The sequence below is a fragment of the Quercus suber genome, unplaced genomic scaffold (assembly GCF_002906115.3).
Source record: "Quercus suber isolate HL8 unplaced genomic scaffold, Cork oak 2.0 scaffold_51, whole genome shotgun sequence".
NCBI classification, from domain to species: domain Eukaryota; kingdom Viridiplantae; phylum Streptophyta; class Magnoliopsida; order Fagales; family Fagaceae; genus Quercus; species Quercus suber.
In genome coordinates, this window is record NW_027069516.1 from 1,722,965 (window position 1) to 1,745,580 (window position 22,616).

General features: G+C 45.6%; 1 protein-coding gene across 1 annotated transcript; it reads right to left on the reverse strand.

Annotated features, from left to right (window-relative positions):
- Positions 1-21,650: 21,650 nt before the first annotated feature.
- On the reverse strand, positions 21,651-22,310 carry LOC136066910 (uncharacterized). The gene has a single exon (XM_065771964.1). The coding sequence runs from the start codon at positions 22,308-22,310 to the stop codon at positions 21,651-21,653; it is 660 nt and encodes a 219-aa protein (XP_065628036.1).
- Between the last annotated feature and the right edge of the window lie 306 nt (positions 22,311-22,616).

The following is a 22,616-nucleotide window of genomic DNA, read 5'->3' on the forward strand; positions in this document are numbered from 1 at the left end:
ATGAAATAATAAAACCAAGATCTTTTTTTTCTTTTTTACTGTCAAATCTTCTATATTTTTTTTTTAACCTACTGTAAAACGAATACTTAGAACACTCGCCTGGTGCGCCGGCCAGCACCCTAATCCTTTCCCACAGACGGCGCCAATTGTAGGGACTTAGTTTGGATTGACCCTGAGTTTTGCTGGGTTTTCAGCCCAACAAGCCCAAACAATAAATTTATAGAGAGTGGGTTAAAGGTTTAGGTGCTGGCCGTCGATCACCATGCATGAACTTTCTTTATAAAAGATACTAAGAGTTTCTTTACGAATGGGGGGATGCTCCTCGGCCCATGGCCGAGGAGACCCTTTTTTTCTTTCTTTCTTTTTTTCCCCTCCTCTTCTTACTTTACTTGCTTTTCTTATATAGTTTTCATCTGCCTATCTCCTTATTCCATCTGTTGATCATCCATTTGCCTCTCTTCTGGCCGTATGTCCCATCAGAGGCCTTATCAGTACTCAAGTGGTTCACTCTGACCAACGTTGCCCTGGTAAGGGGTTATATCCCCATTAATGCAGCCAGAGGAGTTAGGTGAATGCATTTAGTACGAATGTGACAGCTTGCTCTGAGCTTGTCCCCTCCCAAAGATTATCCTTAGAATGCCGAGGACGAACAGATCCTCGGCGTGGGTCACAAAAGAGGCTGTCTAACTTAGCCTTGGCTGGTCAGTCCTCCTCGGCGTTGGCCTTGGGCCTAATACCCGATGGGCCGAGGCTATCGGGCCCACGGGCCCCACAATAATAATAATAATAATAATATTGCATTAAAAAAATATTATTAATTCAAACATGTCATTAGCCTTCCTTTCTACCGAAAAGAAATTTTGTTTAAAAAAATTGTCATTCTTATCGTTTAAAAAAAAAGAACTTTGAATTTCATCCAAAAATAAATAAATAAATAACTTTGAATTATGAATGAGTAATATTGAACATTTTCCGCATAAAATAAGAAAGGGCAAATTGTTGAACCCCCACCCCCACCCCCACCCCCAAAAAAAAGTTCTTTATGATGAATTAAATACCACCTTTTTAATTTTGTCAATTTGAAGCCTAAACTTTATAAATCATGGCAATCCGATTCTATTTTCTTAAATATCATTTCTATTGTTCCTTATTTATGCTTAAAGCTTTTACCTTTTAATAGTGTTGTCATCTGTCTATTATGTTATATACTCACTCTCTCACGGTTTCGTTCTCTAATTTGGAGAAATGAGGGAGATAAAGTATGACGTGTTAGGTTAGCTCAACCTTAGACGAACTAGGCTAGGACCAATGCTGTTTTAGCTTAAAGAATGATTCATACATTATGGAGAAAAATGGTGAGATCAAATCCTAAGAATTTCAACATACTTCTATCTCTTATGGGAATACTAAATATTTTTAACACATACACACACGGAAAAAGAGAGGAAGATTTTAAAAAAAATTTACAATAGTGTATATTCAAAAGGGTCTAACTTTTGAATATACAGAACATGCTTTAACTCTTTTTAACTCACACTCATTTTTAATTATAAACCTTAATTGAGACATAATTCAATCTCCAATACAAAAGAAAGGGTCATTGCATTTGCAAGCCCTAGGAGGTACGAAATATATTCTCTTAATTAATTCTCATATACGATTCTTTAACTCGATCTCTTATTTGTTATTGACTTGATCATTGGAGAGTCGTCCCCTGTTGTTAGCACTCTAGCAAGTCTTTGGTATTTGTTGCAGGTGCTCATGAATTGAGTTCTTGCCCCTAATCAAACAGCATCATTAGAAGACAATCGTATTTAGCTAAATGATGTCATTTGAATGTAATAGTTCGGTTCCTATCAAAATTTTACTCCTACCACAAAGATTGTTTATTTAATGGTTTTAACATAAATACGAAGTTTAAAGTTTAATACAATAAAATTTTAAAAAGTATGGGTTTTATTTGTCACAAGGAAGAAACTTAATTGGGGTTATTTATTTATTTACTTTTTTTTACCTTCCCTAATGACAATTTTAGTCTCTTATATTAATGATTTCTTTGCATGCGTTTAAACATAAATTAAAGTAAAAATATACTTTACAGAAAATTGAAATTCTAAAATATTATACCTAAATTGACAATAAAATAAATTTCACATTTTAAATTAAAACATCCATATTCCACTCTGATATGTAATCTAGAAAAGCAAAGTTGTTCTAACAAATGCAAGTTCAGGAACTGAGTTCATTTGGTTTACAACTACCCCTCACTCTCTCTCTCTTCCCCTTGACCGCAAGGACAAATAAAATGAAATCTTGAATGGGAGAGAGAATGCTAGGTTTTGTTTGACATTAATGCATGAAATTCGAGGTTCCTAACTATTTTATTATTTAACTTAATAACTGACACTTTAATTAAATTTATTGTTGAACTTCAATAAAATATCGAAGGATATGTTATAAAAATAAAGTGGCAATTAAGAACCTATTCACTTTCTTCCTTGGAAAGTCCGTGCTGGTGAGAGTGAATTAATCAAATAATTAATATTAATTAATGAAAAGATGAAACAAATTAAATCTGCAATGCGAAATGGAAACAAGTCTGTATATTTAATATAGGTACTATTCTGATCTCCTAGTTGCACCTTTTCTGAGTAAGCAAAAAGCCAAAGACATGGAAACCAAAAAAAGTGAGAAATTCTCTTCCCACTACTTGCACACGCAATTTCCCAGAAAAGACAATTACCTTACCTTCCCTTTCTGCTCTTTCTTTCTTTCTTCTCATCTTCTTCATTTTTTTTTTTTGGTTTTTCAAATGCTGTATTTACAGTGTAAAAAAAAAAACACAAAACCCACCATTGTTATCATAAACCCTAACCTTTTAAACTGTCCATTAATATTCACTATTCACAGCTCATAACTCAAAAGTCCTCACCCAGAAACCTTGCAAGCACATGATCATCCCAACCGAAATCATCACAGCCGTCCATTGCTCTTACTACTTCCTCAGCTGAAGCCAAGGAGCCCTCACGCGCCACCCCGTCGCTTGACGCACACGCGCCCTCTTGTTCCTCCGCTTTGAACCCGAACACGTTACTACCAATGCCGACGAGGCCTCTGGTGTCCACGCTGGCCATGACCGACGAGTCCAAGTCGGAGAACGACGACCCGCAGCTCTCCTCGTTGCCGTTTATGGTGACGTACGAAAACGGCGCCGAGTACATGTTATCGATGAACCTCACCTTCGCCATAGTGTTGCTGTTGTCGCCATTCTTCTCCGCGTTGTCCAAGAGCTCCATGAGCTGCGACACCGTGTCCTCGTCCACGCTTCAAGCGTTGGCAGACTTTCAACAGGCTAATTCCACTGATGCATCACAAAACAGAGGCTCTATTCAATCCTAGATTCGATGGTCACCACCGGCGGATGGAGAAATTAAAGTTAATTTTGATGGAGCTCAATTCAGAGATATGGGCAAAGCAGGTTTGGGATTTGTTATCCAAGGTAGTAGAGGACAAGCACTTGCTTCTCTGTTTGAGCAAGCAAGTCTTCCATTCTCTCCAGAAATAGTCGAAGCTATGGCAATAGCTAGAGCAATTTCTTTTGCATAGGGGCTCGGCTTCAACTCCTTCATACTAGAGGGGGGAATCTGCAAATATTATAAAAGCTCTGAAGTTTGATGAGGAATCCCTTTCCCCATTTAATCATATCCTCTCGACAAAATCCATGGTGGTGGCAGGAAGCAGCATTAAGTATTCTCATGTTGGTCGAACGGGTAATATTGTAGCACATAACCTAGCTTAACATGCTAAACATGTTAGAGGTGTTTTGGTGTGGACGGAGAATGTTCCTTCGGACCTTTCTCATGTACTTTTTGCTGATCACGACTGATTTTTCTTAATAAAGTTCAAGGTCATGCTTCTCAAAATATATATATATATATATATATATTTATTTATTTTTAGAGAGTTTCAACTTATGGCGTTAGCTCTCAATGATAGTTCTTTATCATCAGACCAGGACAATAATCAATTTTTGGTGAAGGCAGAAATTGAACTTTAGATTTCTTATACAACCATTAGAGACTTTACTAGTTGAGCTAACTAAAATCCACTAATAATAATGAATATAGTATTAATTTTTTTTTTTTTGAAAAGACCAATAAATTTATTAAGATGAAGATAAATACAATACATCTTGAGCCAAAGTTGACTCAATGACAATTAGATCCTCTTCAAAAATACTAATAATGCCTTTGGCATGTTGAGCTAAAATTTGCGCGGGTTTATTACCTCTATGCCTAACATGGGACACAACCATAGATCAAAAAATTTACAGTCTATGACAAATCCTAGTGACAACATTAGAAATGACTACCAGTGGACTACACAGACCTTGAATAGCATTAGAGAGTATAAGTAAGAGCATCCACAGCCGGGATCTAAATCCTATATTATTTTACCACCTCAAAAAATCACTTTTTCAATTATACAATACAATTTTACAATTCCCCAACATCCCAACTTTTATATCCCAATCTTACTCATTAAATTAATATTTTTACACAATAAAATAATATTTCTCCCAATTACCATTATACATTACAACATATTATTTTTACATTATTTATTCTTTCTCTCTCTTTCCTTCTGGTCAGAACCGGAATCACGACCACCGCTGCACACCACCACCGCTGCCACCACCACCACCGGCAACCCAGAAACTACCGTCAACACCAAAAAAAAAAAAAAACAAAAAAAACCAGAGAAAATCACAACAACAAATCACCATGATCGGAACCTAGAGAACAAATCAACAATGCCCAGAGAACAACAACAAATCAACAAATCACAATGCATCAACAAACCCAGCCTCGCCATCGTCATCGTCGGAACAACAAATCAACAAATCACAACAACCCAGAGAACAAACCCAGCCTCGCCATCGATCGTCAGAACCCATCAACAATGCATCGGAACCCACCTCGCCATCGGAACCCATCAACAATCCATGCCGATCTCCGTGGAACGGATCTCCATCGGAACGGAACCCACCTCGCCAAACCGATCTCCATCGGAACGGAACGGAACCCATCGGAACGGATCCGGCGTGAGCTCCGATCCGGCTGGTGATTCGGCGAGAGAGCGAGGGGATGAGAAAGAAAGAAGGAAGAGAGAGAAAAGAAAGAGATAAAATGAGGGAGAGAGAAATTTACCCGTGAAGTTATTAAAAAATATTTTTTTTTTAATACCATCTTGCTACAGTACCATCTTACATTTGAGATGGTACTGTAGCAAAATCTCAAATTTTTTTTAACATTTGGGATAAAGCCTTCCCATTGCTGATGAATTTTGGGGTTTAAATGCCAAATGCTCTTAATATTTGGCATTTAGAAACCCAAATGCGAATGCTCTTAGGGAGCTAGAGAAGGGTCATGTTGGGTTTTGGATCTCTCATATTAGGTTTTGGATCCAAAAGTATTGCATAAAGAGAAGACTGAGAAAAAAGTACTGCATAAAGAGCAGCTTGAAAAAATCGGCTTTGGAACAAAAATCCTATTATGCTATACAGCAAAGAGAGAGAGAGAGAGAGAGAGGCATCTAAATGACCACTCAATGTCTATTTTCTGCAGCCTAAACTTTTAGGCTCTCTTGAAAAGGCCGAACTTTCTTTGAAAAGCCTTAATCTCTCTCTCTTAACGTCAGTTTCTCTCTGAAGATTTCCCACCGGATTTTGGGGGCCAGCAAAATAAAGAAGGAAACTTTTCACACACACGCTATCCGAATCGGATGTGAAGCAGTGGAAAGGTGATGTGATGGATGAGGGTATGGGAAATTTAGAGCCGTTACCAAGGGAGGGGTGTGATATTTCTGACAAGATGAGAGAAGAGGGGAGTAAAGTAATAGGAGTACCGGGCTCCGAGGGTCAGATAGCTACAAATAGAGACTTTTTGATCATTCACGTGTAGGTGATGTAGTACAGGAAAAAGGGAGACCCAACTCCACCATCCACACACCCTCCCAGGCTTCCCTCCTCAATAAAAACTCCCGTATATTTTTTTTTTCAGTTAAGTATAAGATTCGAAATCAGGTTACTTTTTATTATACCATGATAAATTTTCATTTTTTTTTTCAAAAGTTTAAATTGTTATGAAATAATAAATTTTATCATTTAACTATTATTTTGACAAATAAAAATTTCTAGATCAATACTGAAGCTAGATTAATAATTTTTGAATGGTTTTCGTGAAACATGCTATTTGAAAGTCTTGGACTCGTAAGAAAATAACTTATAGTGTGATTTTTGGTTGACAGTAATCTCCAATAGCCAGTTGCTCCATCTAGGAATTAAGTTAGTATGTGGACTTCAAGAATGAATAATCCATGCTTTTGGGAGTTTGGCATTGTAGTGCAAGTCAAGTTGTAGCCATTCTAGGTTGGACATAGCACAAAAAGGGTAGGAAAAAAGAAAAAGTCTTGTGAAAGTGAAGTGCTCTCTTGCCCTCGCGCATGTAGAAGCAGTGTTTGGTCTTGCAGCGTAGCCTTGCAAGAGTCTTGTGACCTCCTGGAGCGGTGAGGTCAGGCCTGGTAACCTCTTTCTCTAGGGAAGGGAGAGTGGGTTTTAAAGCAGTATGGCGGAGGAACTGGAGGCTCTATGGAGCAAGCTAAGCTTTACAGAAGAAGAAGGCGAAGATATTGCCTTAGGAAGTAGTAGTACTAAGGCAGCAAGGGAGATAGGAAAAACTGTGTGGTTATGAAGATTCTCACTAAACGCATCATTTTTCTGGAAGTCTTGAGGAAGAATATGAAAATGCTGTGGAAACCAAACAGGGGTCTTCAAATCTCTGAGATTGAGGATGACATGTTTCTTGTGGAGTTTGGCGATGGAAGAGACAAGAAACGGGTCATGGAGATGAGCCCGTGGAGTTTTGAAAAGCAACTTATACTCCTGCAGGAATTTGAAGGTGAGCTGGTCCCAAAAGAGATAGTCCTGAAATGGTCCCCTTTTTGGGTTCAAATCTATAATCTGCCCCTAAAGAGTATGACACGGGAAACTGGTTTGGAAATTGGGGCAAAGTTGGGATTGGTCCTAGACATTGATGTGCCCGAAAAAGGTGTACAATGGGGGAAGTTCTTAAGAGTACGTGTACGTTTTGATGTTACAAAAAAGCTAGTCAGGGGGAAAAGGATTTCGATTGAAGGCGGAGAGAGCAGATGGGTATTTTTCAAATATGAGCGGCTGCCGAACTTCTGCTACCGATGTGGAAAGCTGGATCACGGAGAAAAGGAATGTGCAGAAAAACAGTGTTCGACGAATAGAGAGGAGGAAGGATGTATGCAATATGGGGCGTGGCTAAGGGGTGAACCAGGAAGACGGGCAGGGAATGTTCAAGGGAATGCAGAAGGCGCAAGCAGAACGAATGTCAAACAGACTAGGGAGGAGACGACGGCGAGTTTGCCAGTGAAAGAACCGGTCCGGCAAGAGGTGCAAGAGGGAGTAGGTGAGGGTCACGTGAGTGGGCAGAGGACCAATCAGAGGCCTGGGCAGAGGTACAACCGAGAGGAAAAAAGGGTGGCGTGTCAGGATGAGGTATTAAATCATGAAAATGGAAAGTCTTACCTGCTACAAGAAGAGGGGGAGGTGGGAGTTGACATGAGAAGCTTGAATTCACTGACAGGCACCCTACCATCAGCAGAAATTGAGGGTGTCATGCAATGGGAGAAAACCAAGAATAAGGTGGATGACAGCAAACCTGAAGAAAAGGCAAAGCACACGGTGGTAAGTAGTGAGGTGGGCTTGGGGTTAAGTGAGACCATTCCATGGGCCGAAGAATTATCTAGCCCGTTAGCAATGAGCTTTAACAAAGACAAGGGATGGATTTCTGAGACTTTGGGCCCTACAAGCGGGCATTGGAAAAGGCTTGCAAGGCAAACCAATAAGCCAAGCCCAGGTAAAAGAGACAGCCCAGAAAAATTAAAAAGAAGTGGCCCGGTTCCATTACAAGAGCTGGATCCTAATGCTCTAAATACCAAACGCAAGAAAGGTAAGCTTCATACAGAGGAAAAAATCGATGAAGATAAGAGAAAGGTTGGCGGAGAGGCGGTGGCTGCGGTGCAACACCGCCGAGCTCAATAAGCGTTTTAGCATGGAATTGTCGGGGGTTGGGGACTCCTCCGGCAGTTCGTACACTCACCGAGGAGGTGAAAGGAAAAAACCCCATTTTGGTGTTCTTGGCAGAAACGAAAGCAACAACTGATAGGATGAAAGGTTTTCAACATAAATTAGGTTTTACCCAAGGGATTATAGTTCCTAGTGATGGCAAAAGTGGAGGGCTGGCAATGCTGTGGAAGGAAGGAGTTGATGTACGGTTTAAGAGTTGCTCTCACTCCCACATCGACGTGGTGGTTCACGGTGAAGGCAACGGAGGCCCGTGGAGGACCACCGGCTTTTATGGGCATCCCGTCACAAGTAAGAGGCAAAGCTCTTGGCAATTGATTGAATCCCTGTTTGCCCAATGCAAGATGTCGTGGTTGGTCTGTGGGGACTTTAATGAAATCATGCATTCAGACGAGAAGCTTAGGTGGAAAGAAAGGGATGCTGATCAAATAGGTGAGTTTAGGGAGTCTCTTAGCAGATGTGGCTTGTTTGATTTAGGCTTTGTCGGCCCGAAGTTCACCTGGTGTAATGGAAGGTATGGTGATCAGCGCACGCTGCTTCGGCTGGACAGAATGGTAGCAAATGAGGAATGGATGAAGATTTTTCCTGAGGCAAAGGTTCACAATGTGTCGATGTCGGCATCGGATCACAGTCTGCTGGTTCTGCTACTCAAAAAGAATCATTACAGAAAACGGGGAAAGAAGCGCTTCTTTTTTGAAGCAATGTGGACAAAGGAGGAAGAGTGTAAGGAAGTCATTGAAATGGCTTGGGATCCATATATGGATGACTCTGCCCGGCCTATCCAAGAGAGATTAGAGAGATGCCAGAGTCAACTCCAATGCTGGAACCAGAATAGTTTTGGGAATGTTTATAAGTGTCTAAAGTAGAAGCAAGCGCGCCTCCAGCTACTTGAGTCCAAAAATTTGCTGCATGAGACGGCAGACGAGATACAAGCAGTCCGAAAGGAAATCAATGAGCTTCACACAAAGGAGGAAATCATGTGGAATCAAAGGTCGCGGGTGTGCTGGCTGCAAAATGGGGACAAAAATACAAAGTTTTTCCATGCCACAGCCAGCCAAAGGCAACGTAAGAACAGAGTTGGGGGAATTTTGGATGATGAGGGAGTGTGGCAAGAAGAGCCCGAGATAGTAGAGAATATTATTTTGGACTATTTCAAGTCAATCTTCAGTTCTGACCAACCTGCTTCTTTTGATGCAAGCCTCGAGGCTATGGATGGAAGGGTTACCCCAAAAATGAACCAGGCTCTTCTCAAGGAGTTCCGGACAGAGGAGGTCTGGAGTGCGCTCAAACAAATGCACCCAACAAAAGCACCGGGACCCGACGGTATGTCCCCTATCTTTTACCAAAAATATTGGGATATTGTTGGCCTTAGTGTACAAAATTGTGTTTTACAGGCCCTTAACACAGGTATAATGCCTAGGGGTATCAATGATACTTATATTTGCATGATTCCTAAGACCAAAAACCCCCCAAAAGATAACTGATTACCGCCCCATTAGCTTATGCAATGTAATTTACAAGTTAATATCAAAGGTCCTTGCGAATAGACTTAAGAAAATTCTGCACAGTGTGATCAATGAAGCACAGAGCGCCTTTGTGCCGGGAAGGCTTATAACAGATAATGTAGTTGTGGCGTTTGAAACCATGCACTCTATTGCTAAAAGAAAAAAGGGGAAGGTTGGGTCTATGGCTATCAAGTTAGATATGTCTAAAGCCTATGACCGTGTAGAATGGGCCTATCTTGGGTCAATGATGCGGAAGATGGGATTTGAAGAAAAATGGATCTCGTTAATTATGATGTGTGTGACCACGGCGTCTTTTTCGGTACTTATTAATGGGGAACCAAGAGGCACAATTACACCAACTAGGGGGCTGCGCCAAGGGGATCATATTTCCCCTTATTTGTTCTTATTGTGCGCTGAGGGGTTAACAGCTCTGCTAAGGCAAAAGGAAGCCATGGGGTTAATAAGAGGGGTGGCTGTGAGCAGACTTGCCCCTTCAATTTCACACCTTTTCTTTGCGGATGATTGCATTATTTTTTGTAGAGCAACTATGGAGGAGTGCAGACAAGTAGCCTCGGTATTGGAAGTCTATGAAAAGGAGTCGGGGCAAAAGCTGAATAGGGAAAAAACCTCGCTTTTTTTCAGCAAGAACACAAAGGAAGATACTCAGAATTTTGTGAAGGATACCTTCGGTGCTCAGATTGTCAAACAACACGAAAAGTACCTGGGATTACCCCCAATGGTTGGAAGAGGCAAGAAAAAGGCCTTTAATCGTATTAAAGACCAAGTGGGTAGGAAGATAGCGGGTTGGAAAGGGAGTTTGTTGTCTAATGCGGGTAGGGAAATCCTTATAAAGGCGGTTGCGCAAGCCACACCAACATATACCATGAATTGTTTCAAGCTTCCGGACTCTCTTTGCTCCGAGATAGCGTCAATGGAGAGTGGATTCTGGTGGGGAAAGAAAGACAAAGTCAGAAAGATTGCTTGGGTGGCGTGGCAAAAACTTTGCAAACCAAAGGCGGAGGGGGGGCTGGGCTTTAGGGACTTGAGGGCCTTTAACCTCGCCCTCCTAGCCAAGCAAGGTTGGAGAATACAGCAAAGCCCATACTCTTTGTCCCACAGAGTCCTTAAAGCAAAGTATTTTACAAACTCCTCTTTCATGGATGCTCAAGTGGGGAAAAATCCTTCCTACATATGGAGAAGCATGGTGGCTGCCATACCTGTGATTAAGGAGGGGACCAAATGGGTTGTTGGTAATGGGGAAAGAATTAAAATATGGGGGGAGAAATGGATTCCCTCCTCGGATTCAGGCAGAATAATAACTCCAAGAACCTCTATGGATTGTGAGGCGAAAGTGGCAAGTCTAATTGTGCAAGAACGAGGGGAGTGGAATGTAGACTTGATACGACGCACGTTTATCCCCTTCGAAGCAGAGGCTATCCTTAGCATCCCTATTAGTTCCATGAACCCATCGGACTCCCAGGTGTGGGCGAAGTCCCCAAACGGCATCTTTACTGTTAAGAGCGCACATAGAGTTGCTGCTAAATACCTTGATGAATTTAAGGGAAGAGTGGACAGCCCTGGTAGTTCAGACTCTTCTAAAATGAGAGCTATTTGGAAGGTTGTTTGGAACCTAAAGTGCCTAAATAAAATAAAGCACTTCATGTGGAGAGCTTGTAGGAATGTGCTCCCCACGAAGCAGTGTTTGCTGTACCGAAAGGTGTTAACAGAGGATAAGTGTGACTTGTGTGGTGAGAGTGAGTCTTCTGGCCATGCCTTGTGGGGTTGTGTTATTGCTAAGGAGACCTGGGCAGAAACAAAATTTAGGCTGATCAAGCTTGTTCATCCCCCAAAGGAATTCCTAGATGTGGTTTGGATGTTTTTCGAGTCACCGAGGGAAATGAATTGGGATGCTTTTGCTTTCACGGCATGGGGTTTGTGGAACAATAGAAACGCAGTTCGGCATGGGGGAGTGTGTAAACAGGGCAAAACTATTGTAGGGGAAGCTCAAAAATACGAGCTTGAAGTGTGTGCTTCCAGGCAGGTCAGTTGCTTTGGGTCTTCATCTGCCACTAGACTCAAGCGATGGAGACTTCCTCCTAAAGGAAAATACAAGGTCAATACAGATGCAGCGGTCTTCAACAATCTGGGCTGCTGTGGTTTTGGGGTGGTCATTAGGAATGACCAAGGGGAGATGATGGGAGCAATGTGCAAGAAGTTTGAATACCAGCTGGGGGCGCTTGAAGCAGAGGCAAAAGCTGCTGAAGCGGGTATCCTTTTAGCCTGGGATCTTGGGCTGAAAGATATTGTGGTGGAAGGAGATTCACAACAAGTTATACAAGCTTTAAATGGCTCCAACCCTCCTGCTCTTTCCATAATGAAGATTGTCGAAGGCCTGAAAAGTTTTCTGCTGCAATTCAATTCTTGGAAGGCTGTGCATACTAATAGAAACACCAATGTAGCGGCACACTTGCTAGCTAGGAATGCAATGAATGTGGAAGATAATGTTGTATGGGTTGAGGATACTCCTCCCTTAATTGAACATCAGATTCTGATTGATGTAATTCCCTTGGACTGTTGTCCAGATCAATGAATTCAGTCATATGTTTCCAATCAAAAAAAAAAAAAAAGGTTGGACATAGCTGCACGATCGAAGAGTCGTAGGGTTAACAAAATAGTGCCCTATTCAAATTTTAATGGAACTATTTGGAAGAATTCAAAGGTTTTTGGGATTTGTTCTTTTGATTCCTTTGACGAATAAGAAAAAAAAATGATTATAATGTGAACTGATTGGGACTTTGATGTCCAAAAAACTGCAGTAATATGAGGTCACAATCAAGTGAAGAGTTTTGATCCAGAAAACACAGCACTTGCATGTAGGGGAGGAAGAAAATGATTTTTACACAACCCGATATGGATATTCTTCAAATGAAGAGAGATTTTCTCAAATCCTTGATCATGATTGAACAATCATATAAATAACACATTAAAATTTATCATTTGTTTTCTTTTTTTTTAAACACTTTTTATGATATATTTAGGTGGTTAATTCTGTAACAATAGAATAACCATAAATCTCAAGTTTATGAGGCAAATGGTATAACAGCATTTCATCTTTATTGGTGACTCTTTTCTTAAAAGGAAATCCATTAATGTAAGAGAAATAAAAGGACCTTGGCCAAATTAAGCCATTTACATTGGTAACTTAAATCCATTTTGCTATCAGATGGGCATCACTATTTTGATCCAAGTGAAGTTGAGCTGAATGAAAGGATTGGATTGTATTTGTATGAGCTTCTATATATATATATATAGAGAGAGAGAGAGGTTGTAACCTATGCATATGCATGGATACACTTAAAGATATACAATAAGATACATAATATAATTCCTATATATATAATTTAAATATTATTGATAGTCATTTTTACATTTTGTTAATGTAGGGACCAGATTTGGGACACTTCTTCAGGTTGAGAGAGTGGACCCAAGCCCAGCTTGCCCTTCAATGAATTTATAGAGAGTGTGCTCAATAACTAGGCCCTAGTAAGGGGTACAACTGCCCTGCATGGTTGCATATGGATTTATCAACTTAAACATGGATTGGGATGCACAATGATGCACAATGATGCTCCTCAAACTGGTCTTCTGAGGTTTGATGTTCTTATTACTTCTTTTAATATCGATTACAAAGGTTCAAATGGCACAGGTCACTACCGAACTTCTTAATGCCAATTTTTCCTCCCTATTTCAGGAGAGACTCCTTACGTTATATACCTCTCTAAACTGATCCTAACCCTCCATTTGTTGATCAGTCAGGCCACCACTTGAGAGCCTGTCCCATCAGCCGCATCCCCATTCCTCCAGTGGGTTGCAGCACCCAAGGCAGCACTGTTCAGGAGTCCTGTCCTCATTAATGCGGTTAGGATGTTAATTGAGGGCATTCAATACAGAGGTGACAGCTTGCCTAAGGCTTGCTCCTTCGCCGTGCTCCCGTCGCCGACGCGTGGCACTGGACCCTCTCCTCCTCGGATATTCAAGAAGACCCCTCTTTGGTGGGGTGGTGCTCATGTTCTTCCGAGGTCTCGGATGCCCAAGGACGGGGCCATCCTCGGATATGTTCCTCGGGGGCCGGTCCTCGCGCTTTCATCCTCGGACCCCTCATGCATCCTTGGCGCGGGCCCCTGGGCCTGGCTTGGAGTGGGCCAAGGCTGCCTGATTTTCTGGCCCCACAATAGCCCCTCAAAATCTTGCTGCACGCATCCTCGAGCGGGGAGAAGGATTTTGACATCCTCGGGCCTGCTCCGTGCCCAGTCGAGCCTTACTCCCCGTCAGCACTGGGGTCTACTCATCTGCCCAAAGCGCGTTGCTGACGTTTCGGAGCGCGTAGCGTGCCCATCATTAAATTCAGGCAGCTCTGTGCTCCCCACGTCTAACGAGACGTTACCAATCCAACGGTGGAGGTTTGTCTCGCATTTATGGGCGGGAAAACCCGCATGGCTGTTCAATTTGGGGTATAAATACCCATTCAAATTGCTTCTTCCTGTTTCTTATTTGCAATCAAGAATTCTTGCGCGTCCTTCTTGAGTTCAGCCATACTCTCACTTACATCTCCAGCACAAAAAGCCTGTTTGAGGAGCTCCTCCTCTTTCCAGTAAGTCACTCTATCCCTCTCTGAGCTCTCTTCCTCTTTACCCCTTCTTCTCCTTCACCTGTTCTTTCTTAGTTCCTTTAGGCATCAATTGGGATGGGTAGGTTTAAGAAATACATCTACACTGAGGAAGCGATGGAGAAATTCATCGCCGACTATAAGATTCCCAGCAATGTAGGTCTGAGATACTGTGAGGATGGGGATTGGCTCTTATAAAGACAGGAGGGCGAAGTGGTAATTCCCATTGTTGCCTTCCTCGAAGGGGGGATGAGGATCCCCATGGGGCCGGTGATGAGGGACTACCTCACGCACTTTCGGTTGGCCCCCACCCAGTGTGCAATAAACGTCTTTAGGATTTTGGGCTGTGTGGATGCCCTGAACGAGAAGATGGGGCTAAGGTTGACCTACCATGACGTGAACTGGTGCTACAACCTTCAGCTCCTTAAGGGCAAGTCTTATTACTTGAAGACGAGGGATGACAGGGTACGGCTCATCCAGTGCCTCCCTGAGTCCAGCAAGGGGCTGAACAAGGATTTTCTCATCGTGTCCGGGGAGTGGCACGATGGCCTTCACTGCCCAACAACGGAGGGAATACCAGGTGAGGCAGTGGGAGTAGGAGGGGTTTCAAGTTCTCTTATCTTTTTACTTCTCTTTTTTTTTTTTACTAATGTGGTGGTGTTTTCTCCTTGTAGACCCGCACGCTTTTGAGCGCCACTTCCACCTGGTCAACCGGGAGGATTTACAGAAGGTGCTGAGGGCATCAGTTTTTATAAACGAGGACGACAATCAAGTTAGAGCCGCCCACAAAATCTTGGGGTATACTCCTGTCCAGAAATCATTCCCGGTTCCGAAGCACGTGATCCGAGCCAACGACCCTCGGCTTTAGAGAATTACTATGACTGAGGTCGGATTTCTGTTCCCCGAGGAGCCCTCCGAACCAGAAGTTGTTACCCTAGCCGTCCCCTCTTCTTCCCAAATATTCGCCGAGGCTGCCAAGGAGGATCCAGAGAGGGAAGAGGACACGTTTGACGTTTTCGCCCAACTTGATTAGTCCGAGGACCCTCCCGGGGACTTGGGCGACCCTCGTTTGACTGAAGCAAACCTCCTCGCTTCAGAAGCCCCTCCTCTACTAACAATGGGTTACAAAAAGAAGCCCCCCACCAGCTTGTTGGACCTGATCGAAGGCCAACCGGGGAAATCCCAACAGAAGCTTCCCCCTCCTTCTCCGAAGACTAGGTCGACTTTCGCTCAGCAGACACTTCCCCCTCCTTCTCCTCCTCCTTCCCAAACGAGCCTGCCTTCTGGGTCCATGCCTGCCGACCCCAAAAAGAAGAAGGATAAGGGCAAAAGACTTATGGAGGATAAGCCAGTGTCCTCGCAGGAGGAGGGCAACACTCTGCGGCCGTCCAAGCAGATTAAGATAGGCGGCAAGAGTTAGGACAGGTAGGTCGACACCACCTCATCCAAGGCTCAGGCCTGGCTCCCAGCCCCAATGTTCCATGGGGAGCCCCTGAAGGATGACGTCTCCCTCAGGGACTTCAACGAGGGCGAAGGCGCGCACGTGGCTGACGCGCTGGAGAGGTGCCTACTGCTCCCAGCGGACATGGCCGAGCTGGACTCTTTGAGGAGTAAGCAGGTCTTCCTCAGCCTTAAGCGGTATCTGGGGATGGTAAGAACTATAATTTCAACTCCCTTCCCTTTCCTTTCCTTTTCTCTCTTTTTTTTTTTTTTTTTTTTTTTTTGAGTTGGGCTTATAGTGCATTGGCTGCTCTAGCAAGCTGTCTAGGCCATCTATAGGTTGGAGGAGGCGGCCAACGACCAGGGGAAGGCCCTTGACCAGGAGCGTGATAGGCGCTTTCAGGCTACCCGGACTCTGAAGAACTCCGAGGCTGACCTCGCTAAGGCCCGAGAGGACTTGAAGGCAATGACCAGGGCTCGGGACAACGCAGAGTCTGGTTTTGAGGGTGCCCAGAACCAGGCCAGGGAGCAGACGAGGCGCCTGGGCGAGGCAGAGGAGCAGCTAAGGATCGCGAAGGGGCTGATCGCTGATCTTCAAGCTAAGATGGCTATGGCTGAGGGGGCCCAGAGGGAGGCAGAGTGGGCCAGAGACGAGGCTCGGGGGGCTAAGGTCGAGGCGGATTTTGGTAGGGAGGAGGCCCTGACTGCCAAGGAGGAGGCCGAGACTGCAGCCTACGCTGAGGGGGTGGCTGAGATAGAGACCCTTTATAAAGCTCAAGTCTCGGGGGTATGTAGGCGCTACTGCTCCCAAGTCTGGGCTGAGGCCCTTAAACAAGCTGGGGTGGAGGCCTCGTCCGACCTGTGGAAGGCGGAGAGCGTGTACTACCCTTCTGCTATCCGTGAGGTCGCCCCTGATGGCGCCGAGGCTGGGGAGATTGTTAAGGAGGTGGGGGCTGCTGAACTAAGGGAAAATCCGAGCGAGGAGGTGCCCCAAGAGGTAGCAGAGGTCCCTTCCAGTGCTCAAATCCCCACCACCGACGAAGCAGCCATTCTCGCCGTACCCCTGCAGGCCGTCCCTTTAGGCTAGGGCTCGGAGGACTCAGAGGTTGCCCTTGTCCAGCCTAAGCAGAAGGAGTAGATCCCCTGGCGTATCAGTCCAACTGGCCCTTGCTGCTTGCTTGATCTTTTTCTACGCTTTTTCATCTTATGTTATTTTATTTTATTTTGTTGTTCTTCCTTTTTTATTTTTATGTAAGGTGGCTCTTGCCACGCAACTTCTATGGACATATTGTTGTAATGGGATTTTAATTCCCCTTCTTATTTATTTTGGTTGCTTATTTGTTTACATGTTATCTGCTTCCTCTCTTTTTTTATATTTGCCTGAACTTAGCTTGAATTATATGTCGGCCAATTGCGTCAGTAACAATGATAAGGGGAAAGAATGTATGCGTGGGCAGTCCCGTTATGTCCCAAGGGTTAGGTAGGGTTTTGATCCTTTCCTAACTTAGGATATTTTGAAGTAATTAGTTTCCCCATAGGCTTGAGTCCGAGGACCATGCAATGCCTTGGTTCTGTCTAACACTTAGGATATTTTGAAGTAGTTAGTTTCCCCATAGGCTTGAGTCCGAGGACCATGCAATGCCTTGGTTCTGTCTAACACTTAAGATATTTCGAAGTAGTTAGTTTCCCCATAGGCTTGAGTCCGAGGACCATGCAATGCCTTGGTTCTGTCTAACACTTAAGATATTTCGAAGTAGTTAGTTTCCCCATAGGCTTGAGTCCGAGGACCATGCAATGCCTTGGTTCTGTCTAACACTTAAGATATTTCGAAGTAGTTAGTTTCCCCATAGGCTTGAGTCCGAGGACCATGCAATGTCTTGGTTCTGTCTAACACTTAAGATATTTCGAAGTAGTTAGTTTCCCCATAGGCTTGAGTCCGAGAACCATGCAATGCCTTGGTTCTGTCTAACATTTAGTCTAGTCGTCAGAACGCGAGATACATAGTCATAATAGTGTAAGCATTTGAATCCAAAAAGGCTTCTTCATTAATAATAATACATTTTCAGGTTATTTACATTCCACAGACGAGGTACAGGTTTTTCGTCTAGATCTTCTAAGTAGTATGCACCTATCCCCGCTACTGACGTAACCCGGTAGGGCCCCTCCTAGTTGGGTCCCAACTTTTCCCAAGAAGGGTTCTTAGCAATCCCTACGACTTTTCTCAGCACCAGGTCCTCCGGTGTTAGTGGTCTGAGTCTCACATTGGTATCATACCCCTGCTTGAGATTTTGTTGGTAATAGGCCAGCTGGATCATCGCTCGTTCCCTTTGTTCTTCTACCAGGTCCAGGCTCTTCCCCAGTAGTTCATCATTGTTGCCTGGGGTGAAAGAGCTCGTCCTTAGCGTCGGGAAGCTTGTTTCCAGGGGGATCACCGCCTCGGCGCCATAAGTTAAGGCAAAGGGTGTTTCCCCCGTTGACCGCCGGGGCGTGGTCCATTATGTCCAGAGAACGTGAGGCAGCTCTTCTACCCACATCCCTTTGGCGTCGTCCAGTCTCTTCTTAAGCCCGCTGACGATGACCTTGTTGACGGCCTCGGCTTGCCCGTTTCCCTGAGGGTAGGCGAGCGTTGAGTATCTATTTGTGATACCAAGCTCATAACAGTATCTCCTGAAGGCCTTGCTATCGAATTGGAGCCCATTATCCGAGACAAGGGTGTGGGGGACCCCGAATCGTGTCACAATGTTCCTCCAAAGGAATTTCTTTGCGTGTACGTCCCTGATGTTGGCCAGTGGCTCGGCCTCGACCCACTTGGTAAAGTAGTCCGTGGCTACCAACAGATACTTCTTATTCCCTGGCGCTCTGGGGAATGGTCCTACAATGTCCAAGCCCCATTGGGCGAACGGCCACGGACTGGACAAGGGATTAAGGACCCTTCCTGGCTGATGGATATTCGGGGCGAACCTTTGGCACTGGTCACACCTCTTGACATAATCCTGGGCCTCTTGCTGCATCCCCGGCCACCAGTATCCCTGTGTGACGGCTTGGTGAGACAATGATCTCCCCCCTATGTGGCTCCCGCAGATTCCCTCGTGCAGCTCTTCGAATAGTAATTCTGCTGCTTCGGGGTGGACGCATAGCAAGTATGGCCCTGAGTAGGAGCGCCTGTATAGCTTGTGATCCTCGGATAACCAGAACCGAGGAGCTTTTCTTCGTACTTTCTCAGCCTCTGACTTGTCTTGGGGCAGGATATCATCTTTGAGAAATCTCACAATGGGGTCTATCTAGCTGGGACCCACTCCGACCCTAAAGATAGGGATCGCTTCCTTCGTCACCTCACTCACCCTCTCCAGGTGCTCCACAAGTATAATCCGAGGTAGACTGTCTGCCGAGGAAGTTGCGAGTGTGGCTAATGAGTCAGCATGGCTGTTCCCACTCCTGGGGATATGAGACAGACTGAAAGGGTCGAAGTCCGACTGCAAGCGCTTGACTTGGCTCAAGTATTCTTGCATTCTCGGATCTCGGGCCTCCATCTCTCCCCTTACCTGTCCCACTACCAATCTCGAGTCTGAAAACATCTCCACCGACCTTCCCCCCATCTTCCGTACCATGGCCATACCCTGCAATAATGCCTCGTACTCGGCCTTGTTGTTTATGGCCGGGAATTCGAGCTTCAAGGATTTCTCTATGACATGATCTTCAGGGGACACTAAGACTAGTCCTACTCCCGACCCTCTTTCGTTTGCCGCGCCATCAACATATACTTTCCAGCATGGTGGCCTTGGGACAGAGACCGCTCCAACTGGCCTTTCGTCAGCGATCCTTCCCTCGGTTCCCACTTCTATAGTTGGCTCAGTGAACTCCGCCGTCAAGTCTGCCAGAACCTGGCCCTTTATGGCAGTCCGAGGCATGTATTTAACGTCGAAGGCCCTTAGGATGGTATTCCACTTTGCAATTCTTCCTGTGTAGTCGGCGGCCCGAAGTACGGACTTCAAGGGTAGTTGGGTTAAGACGACCACCGTGTGAGCCTGGAAGTAATGAGGCAGCTTTCGCGTGGCATGGACCACGGCAAGTATGGCCTTTTCCAAGGGTAGGTACTTGACCTCGGCTTCGTGTAATGACTTGCTAATGTAGTAGACCGGTTTTTGGACGCCACCATCATCTCGTATCAGCACCAGGCTCACAGCGTGGTGCGCCACAGTGATGTATGCGTATAGGACCTCGTCGGCCTCTGGTTTAGACATGATGGGTGGCCGGGCCAAGTTATCTTTGAGCTGTTGGAAGGCCGTGGCACATTCCTCGGACCACTCGAATCCCTTCCACTTGTTGAGCAGGAGGTAGAATGGTCTGCATCGGTCGGCCGACCTGGAAATGAATCAATTCAGGGCCGCGATCATCCCAGCAAGCCTCTGGATCTCTTTGGGGTTTTGCGAAGGCCTTAGGTTTTGGATAGCTCTGATCTGGTCAGGGTCGACCTCGATCCCCCGGTGGGTAATGATGTAGCCTAGGAACTTGCCAGATCCCACGCCAAACGAGCACTTGGACGCATTTAGTCGCAGCCTGTGCTTCCTGATGACGTCGAATATACAACCGAGGTCCCACAGATGCTCAGACACCAATCTGCTCTTCACCACCATATCGTCAACATAGATCTCAATGTTTTTGCCCAACAATGGCTCGAACATTTTCGTCATCATCCTCTGATAAGTAGATCCAGCGTTCTTTAAGGCGAATGGCATCACCTTGTAATGATAGTTCCCAATGGGCGTTACGAAGGACGTCTTCTCCTGATCCTCCAAGGCTAATGGGATCTGGTGGTAGCCTTGAAAGGCGTCTAGGAAGCTCATCCGAGGATGGCCTGTGGTCGCATCCACCAGCTGGTCTATCCGTGGCATTGGGAAGGGGTCCTTCGGGCAGGCTTTATTAAGGTCCGTGAAGTCCACGCAAACCCTCCATTTCCCACTTTTCTTCTTAACCACCACAGTGTTGGCTAACCACTCGGGGTAGAATACCTCTTTAATAGCACCCGCGCACTTAAGTTTATTGACCTCTTCCTTAACTGCCTCGGCGTGTTCCTTTGATGGGCGTCGGGGCGGCTACTTCCTGGGGGTCACCGAAGAGTTGACGTTGAGGCAGTGACATATGAAGGATGGGTCAATCCCTGAAGCATCGCAGGGGTCCCATGCAAACACGTCTAGGTTACTCTTGAGAAACTCAAGCAACTCCTCCTTCTCCCGGGGAGGCAGTTGGGTTCCAACCTGAAAGAATCTCTCCTGGTCATCATTGATGACCATTTTCTCTAGGCCTTCGAGCCTTGCTTCCTTGGCGGCCGGGTCAGCTGGTGCCCCCGAGGTGGTTAGCTGCTATAAGTTTTTGGCCATGGTGGCCGAGGACTCCGTATCTTGCAGACGTGAGGTGGCCGTGACCATGCACCGCCTTGCCGTTGACTGGCACCCTCGGATCTCGAGGATTCGGTCTCCAGACGGGAATTTCACTTTCTGGTGCAAGGAAGAGGCGACACCTCCTAAGGTGTGGAGCTAAGGCCTTCCCACAATGGCAGTGTAGGGGGAGTACGTGTTCACCACTATAAAGTCCACCTCCACTACTTCCGGGTCGGTCTGGATGGGCAGCCTAATCATGCCCGCCGGGGTGACCAGCTTCCCATCGAAGCTTATCAAGGGTGAGCTGTAGGGCGACAAGTCCTCGGGCTTTAGCCCCAGCCCCTTATAGAGGTCGGGGTACATGACCTCCGCCGCGCTGCCACCGTCCACCATCACCCTATTGACGTCATAGCCCTTAATTCTGAGGGTGATCACCAAAGCGTCGTCGTGGGGTTAGGTGGTTCTGTCCTTGTCCTCCTCGGAAAAAGTCAAGGTCGGGTGACAGCCTCTTCTGGCCTTCTTTGGCTCTGACTGGGACTCCCCGTGGCCATCTGGGCTACGGACAGCACCCGCGAGGGGCGCATGCCTGTTCTTCCTGGCGCAGCCAAGATCACATTGATCGTTCCAGCGGGGTGCCTCATGGCTGTATCCCTCCGTGGCTCCTGGTATGTCTGGCCCTGCTGGCTGGTGGAATGGTGCAGGAGATGCTTCAGCCACCCTTCCTGGACTAACTGGTCCAGATAGTTCCAGAGATTCCTACAATCCTCCGTAGCGTGCCCGTGGTCCTCGTGATATTGGCAGTAGCGGTCCTGATTACGCTTCTCGGGGTTCCCCGACATCTTATTCGGCCACTTAAAATACGGTTCGTTCTTGATCTTTTTCAGCACCCTGTGCACCGGTTCTCGGAACACAGCGCCGACAGCCTGGGCATTTGTCGCCCCAGATTGCCCTATGAAATCTCTTCTTGGATGGGCGTTGTTATATCGGTCCGACCTGGAATCCCTCCTCTCCTGAGGGATAGTCTTCTCCTTCCCCTTGCCCTGTAGTAAGTTTTCCTCCACCCATTTGTATTTGTTGATCCAGTCCATTAGCTGCCGCACGCTGGTGGCAGGCTTACCAGTTAAGGACTTCCTCAGGCTGTGCCCCATCGAGAGCCCGTTCTTGAACGTGTTGATGGCGACATCATCGTACTTGCCGTCCAACTCATTGTAAATCTCCTAATACTTGTCCGAGTAAGCCTTGAGGGTCTCGTCATCGCGCATGGTCAGGGACAGCAACGTGCTCATGGGCCGAGGAGGTTTGCTGTTAGTGACAAAACGGGAACCAAAGGCCTAGGTCAGCTGTCTATACGAGTCTATGGAATTCGTCCTCAAGCCGTTGAACCACTTCATTGCCACAGGCCCCAAGCTGGACGGGAAGACTTTGCACATCAGCGCCTCATTTTTAGAGTGAAC